Source organism: Acyrthosiphon pisum, unplaced genomic scaffold (genome assembly GCF_005508785.2).
Source record: "Acyrthosiphon pisum isolate AL4f unplaced genomic scaffold, pea_aphid_22Mar2018_4r6ur Scaffold_21109;HRSCAF=23054, whole genome shotgun sequence".
NCBI classification, from domain to species: domain Eukaryota; kingdom Metazoa; phylum Arthropoda; class Insecta; order Hemiptera; family Aphididae; genus Acyrthosiphon; species Acyrthosiphon pisum.
In genome coordinates, this window is record NW_021770540.1 from 339,921 (window position 1) to 348,097 (window position 8,177).

Below are 8,177 nucleotides of genomic sequence, written 5' to 3' on the forward strand. Positions count from 1 at the left end.
TTTATATTATATATTATTATAATATTATAACAGACAATAAAGATATTATATCATAACTATAATATATACTGAAAAACAAAAAACAATATGATGAGATAATAATAATAATTTAAATCTAGCATAGCTTTATCAATATCATACTTATTATAAAGATAAATATTTTTGTTCTGTGATTTACTACCTATTACGTCTGATTTTGTTTTTAACTATATAAATATGGCAATTAATTATAAATTTGATAAATTTTGTTATATTATTAATCATAAAGACAATAACTATGTGCTAAGAACTCGGTTACAAACAGATTGCTACAGTACTTCTTGTGACGAATGGGTATCAAATTTTTCAGAAGAAACCAAGACAAATTGGATTGTAAACAAAACCTTCCCGCATCAAGTCCGATATTTATATCGAAAAGACTTTGTGTGTCAGCATTCATCTAAACATAAAAGTTTGAATAATAAAACAACTCGAGTTAGGGATAAACATTGCACAGCCTCTATAAAAATTGTCATTAAAAAAAACCCATCTAATACAAGCGGAAGGATAAATATATGAGTGATGGATTGAATTCTGAAATCAAGGTACCAAATTGTATATTATAGTTTATTAAATATGAAATAGTAGTTTACATAATTTACTACCTATTTAGTATGTATACAATAAATTTGTTTTGTTTATAATTACTAAGGTAAATTTTGAACATACCCACAAAATTAACAACGCTGAAGCATACAGTTACCTCAGAGTGTTAAAATCTGTACAAAATGAATTTAATAAATACTTTTCAAAAGGAATGACTCCATCTGTTGCTAAAAATTTCCATGAAGTCAAACTAATTACTGATAATAATGAAGAAGATTTAGATATCATTAAATTATTGGCTGATGCTCAAATAAACCCTACAGAGCGACAAGTAATACAAATATTTGACAATTGGAGGTAAATAAATTTTGCTTATTAGATAGGTATTAAAATCTCCTATATCATTAAACATTTAATATATAAGAATTTTTCAATTTCAAAGGTTTTTATATTTATTAAATAGGTATGCACTTATATAAATATTATTTATATTTTTACCATGTGACAACATAATATTGTTCATTGCTTTATTAAAAAACCAATTTATCTCTTTGTAACTTTTTATTGTAGGTAGGTATATTTTTTTCTAAAAATTAAACATTGAATTCAACAGTACCTAGGTCTTGATAAAATTTCAAAATGTTTTTTATACCTACCTTTATTATTAAAAGGTTGGCTTTGCCAAGATCTATTATTTTTTGATCCTCACATTTTCTAACATTATTTGTCTAAATATTAGTGTATATAATTAAAAATGTAATTAATATCTTAAAAAATATACCCTAAACTTTCTTAAACCAATTCATTATGAATCATTAAATTTGTTGTTTAGGTACTTAAATGTTGTAATTTGATAAAAAAAATAAATAATAACTGTATATATCATAGAGTAAGAATATATTATTTATATTGATAAATAATTAACCCAATAATAATAATTATAGCACATCAATTAACATTAATATTGGAGAAATTTATTTAAGTTCTATCTATAGACTACAACTGCAAAGTTATTTACATTTATTTTATCATCAGGTCTTTGAACTATGGTGACAGATCAGTAAGTGGTATTATAGAAATTATGCAAACTAAAAAGATGTTATATTTGGAAGCTGGAGGATTAGTTGAAATTGAAGAAAGCCCTTTATGTATTTGTATTGTAACACCTTTAATGAAAAGAGCTCATGGAATGTCATTTTCAAAAGACATTGTGTTTGTAGACTCAAGTAGTTCTTGCGATCAGAGTAGTTCATGTGTGACTTTTTTCTTTGGCTCATCTAAAGTTGGTGGTATACCTCTTGCAGTCATTATTCATAAATATTTAACCAAAGAAAGTTATGTTCAAGCATTTTTATTACTTAAAAAATGTTTGGGAAACATTGCATTTTATGGACAAAAATATCCATCAGTATTCATCAGTTAATTTTAAAAATGATTACCAATATTGTGATTGCCCAGCTGGTCAGGGTGGAGCATATTGCAAACACATTTGCGCAATTTATTTAAGTAATAATGTAGTATCAAATTCACCAAAACTGTCTTATGGAGACCGTGTAAATCTAGCAACACTTGCAATAGGAAAAAATGTTGATTATGATTTTCTAAAAAATATGGACTTGGAAAATAATTTAGAAACTTCAATGTTATTAAACTCAAATCAATGCTCTGATTACATAAATAGTGAAATAAATACAGAAAATGAAATTGAAATTGAAAACACAAATCTTACTGAAAATTCTGCAATATTTACTGAAGATAACTGTAATTTATCAAATAATATGGAACTTGAACTTGAATCCTTACAAAATGAAATAGATAGAATAAAAGCCTTAGCATCTGAACATAAAAACAGTAAATTTGCTTTAAAAAGTATCAGAAATCTTAAAAAACACTTTCAACGTATAACATCTATTTCAGATTTAGCTGAGGTAACTCACCATTTTATGCGCCATGGCAAATTAATAGGCACTCAACCCACATCACGTTCTAGGCGAAAAACTTCTATTTCATCCGGAGTAAAACGCATTCAAGCTGGTCGACCATCAAATGTAGAAAAAAATAAAAATATTAAACGTCAAAGAAAACATTGTTTAGCCTTAAATATAAATGAAAATGTTCCTAATTCTAAAACACATTAGAAACAAATATCCATCAAAAGTTTTGCCAGAGTTATTGTTTTACAGTACAATTTATTGTGTTTTTATTTGATTTTTTGATAAATAATTTAAATTAAGTCATTGATATTTAATATATTTAATATATTTAATGAATGATTAAGTTTTAAATAATTTAATTAATATGTTTTGTAATTTATATTACCAATTAAAATAGTTTCTTTAAGGCATTACAATATAGTATTCTTATAATTACTCAATTTACCTTAATAAGTAAAAATTTAATTTGCTAAAAAAATATATTTGGTATAATATATTTTATTATTTCATTATCAGATAAATTCATTAAAAATGTATAATTAGTAAATTGTAAATTGTATAATTGGTCCCAGTATTATTTTAAACGGTGCTTACATTTATTTTGTTTTTCAGTAACAATCATTATAGGTACTTTGTTACATATTGTGTTGTTATTTTTTGTTTATTTATATAAATTGTATTTAATAACTTTTACATTACCATATTTGGCTAGTCTATTAAGAGTCTAGAAGAGTAAAGAGTCTATCCAGAGTTTTTTCATTAACAAGCATTATATGTGTAACAGTTTTCTGTTGTTATTTTTAGTTTGTTTATATATAACATATATTTACTGAAGTTACAGTTTTTTTTTAAAATTATATTTATAAAATTGTATTGTCTACTTTATATTCAATTACTTAATGACTAATAAACAGATCTTTTTTCATTAGCATGACTTCCATTAGATCACACCATCCTATATGCACAACTATTAATAAAGTTTAAGCCACTTATAATTTTATATTACCAATTATAAAATATACAAGTATGTATTAATAAAAAAAATAAATATAATATGATATAATATGCAATATGCTATTATAAGTAAAATTGCTTTATAAGTAAAAAGCAAGTACATTTACTGAAGTAGGTAGATACTATGTTAGTTTTGTAGGATCTAAAAAAGTACTAGTAGATTATTACATTATATTATTACTATAATAATAATATATTATAGTTTTTATTTTAATTTTTTTTAAAGAATGTATATAATAATAATATAGATATATATATATATATATATAATTTTCATATTATCATATAAAATGATATTATCTTTATTGTGGCGCGCAATTCAAATAGACCAATGAGAAGCGCGGATTGAATAACGCGGCCGAACTCGGATACGGTACGTAAATACGCGGTCGGGTTGTTTCCACTGTTACTTTTCTCATAGATTACGTATGCCACGCCGTGTTCAAGGTTACAATCGCCTGATTCGGCCAATTCACGGAGTTTCATACCCCTGATTATATCATACTTATCTATGGTGTATACGTAGCGACAGCAGTAAACACGTTTACGAAATTCGACTAATTCGTTTTTATAACTGGTCTTGTGTCGTTTATGTTATAAGCTTATTACGTATTTTTTTACGAGTTTCTTGCGAGCTTTTTTTTTATTCAATATGGAGAATCATATAACACCCCCAAAACCCAATTAATTAGCCGTATTTTTATGAGCCGCTGTATTGACATTGCTGAGTGGTGGGAGAAAATTCGGCTGGCAGACGTCGCGTACGTCAGTATCGATGCGCGGTGTACGTATGGACTCTCGTGGGCCGGACTGTATAATCGGCTGCATACGAATTGTGACCCGATATAAAAATTGCGATTTGTGACATACTAATTGCGTCCCGGGTTCCTGATTATCTGATATCAGAATATGATATTTGATAATCTCAATCAATAATCGATACGACTATATGAGTATTTCTGAAATAAATGTAATCGGTTAGTATGTCTTTCGATTCCGTTTCGTTGACAATTGTGCGCTGTTCTATTTTATTTAAAAATATAAGTTTAATTGTAAGTGACGTTATGATAGGTGAAAAAAATAAAACATTGATTTTTATAAACGATTTTAAATTTTGTTTTCATAAACTATTGAAAAATGATATACAACGTTGGAAGTGTTTCAAAAAAACATGTAAGTCATATGCTAAATTAAACGATAAAAATGAAATATTGAAACGTCTTACTGATCATAACCATGAAAACGATTCTGTAGAAATATTTAACAGACAAAAATTAAGCAATAATTTAAAACGAAAGGCAATAGATGATCTCTATGATAAGCCCTCAAAACTCATTCATAGGGAATTGTCAAATGACGTATCGACATTGACCAGTTATGATTTAACTTTAATTCGCAAAAATATGCATCACGCCCGAACATCTGTAATTCCCAAGCTACAAATAATATATTTGTTCACGCTCACAAGCGATTATATTAAGTATTATTGTCATTGTAGATATTGTACATTACATTTAAGGCCCCTGCAAATGTGTCATTTTTAAGGAGTTGTGTTTAGGCAATTATTTCGTTTCTGCGATTACTGATCGTCTTAGGCTAGGATTAGTGCTCGACCGACGGTCAGCGCTGACGTCAGTCGAGCGTAGATATATCAAAGGATGCATATGAACAACTACAGTGCAGAGCTGAAAAGTTGATACGCGCGTACAGCTACGTCGCGCTGACGAGGACCGTCGGTCGAGCTCGTCCGTCACGCGTACGTCGGTCGACCGACGGGCCATATCCGTAAAAGCTGCCATTTAGTTCTACGCTGATCGAGCGACTGACCGTGAGCGCGTACTCGAGTTTTTTTAATTTTTATTATATTATTATATAATTATAATTGTTAATTATAATTTTACAATGAACATCGATACTGAACGGGTCATTTCTGAGGTGCGTCTTAATCCACCATTGTGGGACCTTTCTTGTAATGCATACAAAGAACGTGATGCGAAAATAAAAGCTTGGCAAGAAGTTTGTAAAGCAGTTGTACACAATTACGACGATATGCCTGATAATGAGAAAAAAGTTATAGGTAAGTAAATTAAAATTGATGATTAAAATGTATACTAATGGAACACCTTGCCTAGGTACTTTAAAAAAAAACAAATTAAGTCCTCTCATGGTAATAACATTTGTGACAAAAAAAATGTTATTATTAATTAGTGATGTTACGAACCCTGATTTTTAAGGCTAGATAAGGTCGAACCGAACCCGAACCATATTTTTTAATATATAATAATATTAGATAACATATTAATAATAAGCCACAGATATTAAAATTGAAAACAACCAAACAATCTATTTTTGTATCTAGGGTTTAAATCGAACAGTTCGTAACATCACTATTATTAATGTTATGAATAACCAGATAAATAATAACTTATTATCAAAATGTTCGTGGTTCAAATTGTTTTATTCTGTGGTTCAAACTCTGAATTACCTACGTTTCTATAATAGAAGGAATACTGAGGGTGGTGGGATTAGGATTTATTGATCATCTAAAATTATAAATATTTAATTTAATGGTTTTGTAATATTAAATTTATATTTATAGGTATCATTACGGTTTAAAAATAGTTATAATTATATATTATTGTGTATTATACTATTATTATAGTTTAAATTACAGTTATTTTTGCCTTACAAGGCGTAATTACTAATTAATTTATACATGACAAAGTTAAAAGTTAAAATATACTAGTATCTTGCCACGGTACACTTCCACTAGGAGAAACGAAATAGTTGGCAAATTTATCCCTTATCATATCGCCTGATCTTGTAATATTACCGTTCATATTGAGATTAAGTTCTTGAAACCCCTCAACAGTTAGTGTGTCTTCTACTCTGTAACCATCTCGTTCTCTTATGTAGTTATGCAAAACGCAACAAGCCTTTAAGATTGTTATTGTATTTGGCAAAGAAGTATTCATTGGTCTATGAAATATATTAAATTTATTACTCATTATTCCAAATGTAGACTCAATATACCTTCTAGCACGGCTCATTCTATAGTTAAATATCTTCTTTTTTGTTGTCAGATTACTTCGTGCGTAAGGTCTTAAAACTTTGTTCGATATACCGAATGCAGAATCACCGATTATCATATATGGAAGTGGTTCGGTAGTATTAGGTAGTGGTTTTGGTGGAGGTAACGTTATGTCTCCATTATTTATGTTCGTAAATAAAGTGCTTCCCTTAAAAATAGTTGAGTCTGAGTCTGTTCCACATGAACCTACATTTATGTAGGTGAACTGATAATCGGAATCACACATGGCCAATAGAACAATAGAATAATACTTTTTATAGTTTGAAAACAAACTTCCACTGTGTTCAGGACAGATTATTCGTACGTGCTTCCCGTCGATACTGCCGATGCAGTTAGGGAAGTTTGCTACATTCTCGAAGCCGGCAGCGATCTTTAGCCATCCTTCCTGTGTACTCGGCATCGATAGGCATTCTTCATGAAATAGGTCCCAAATATTTGTACACACTTCTTTTATGATTCCACCGATTGTTGCCCGTACCTAGACGGTAACTAAAATAAAGATCAGTATATCTTTGTCCAGTTACAAGGTATCTGAAATAAAAAAATAAAAAATAAATTATTTTACAGAAAGAAATGTACTACAGCGGTGGAAGACGGCACGGGACGCTTACGTTAGATGCAAAGCGTCATTAAAAAATACTAAGTCTGGTTCTGCAGGTGGAAACAAAACGAAGAAATATGTATACTTTGACTGTATGCAGTTTCTAGACAAAAAACATATTGTAGATACTGAGGATTCAATTGTGGAAAGTCAGAACACAATTAATGAATCCCAACCAAATAGCGAAATAGGAACTAATGACGACGCTCTAAATTCAACTCTACCTTCACCATCTGAAGACTCTAACTTTTGCAAGCCAAAACAAACTGCTACTGCTGAACGGAAAAATGTGCAAGCAAGGCGTAAAAGAATTCGTGATGAAGACAGAGAATTTGATAGAGAAATGATGAACATGTTTAAAGAAAATACAAAACTCATGCAAAACGATGATGTCATTTTTTTGTTCGCTTTTGCCGATTATGACCAACTTTTCTAATCATCAAAAATTACTTTTCCGTTCAGCAGTGCTACAAAAAGCAATTGAAATTTCCAGCGGCTCTAGTGAAGTCCGACCCTCAACATCACAAACTTTTTTTTCGACTTCGGAATCACAACATTCCGATACTTCTACATCATATACAACAGAAGAATCCAGAAGAACACCACAGCAGATTGAGGAACTAGATGATGATCCATCGGGTACAACATATGCTTTGGAGGATTTTCTTACTTTACAGAAATTGTAATACAAATATAAACTGTAATAAATTATGATAACATGCATTAAAAATATATTGAAGTATAATAATGTCTTTTTAATATTAATTTTAAGTTAATCATTTTTTAGAATCTGAGTAAAATAAAGAACGTATTAATTTATAGGCACAAAGTATTTGACTTAAGCTCGATTTTTTTTATAGCTATTGTAAGCAAAACTTGTGAACAACCATAGGCGGAAATCGGGGAGGGCTTGAGGGGACTAAGCCCCCCCAGAAGTTTAAAGTGCAGGTCT

At 29.3% G+C, this 8,177-nt stretch overlaps 1 protein-coding gene across 1 annotated transcript; it reads right to left on the minus strand.

Annotated features, from left to right (window-relative positions):
• Nucleotides 1-6,265: 6,265 nt before the first annotated feature.
• LOC103308348 lies at nucleotides 6,266-7,024 on the minus strand. Its single transcript, XM_008181576.1, has one exon. It carries the CDS (start codon nucleotides 7,022-7,024, stop codon nucleotides 6,266-6,268), a length of 759 nt encoding a protein of 252 aa, XP_008179798.1.
• Between the last annotated feature and the right edge of the window lie 1,153 nt (nucleotides 7,025-8,177).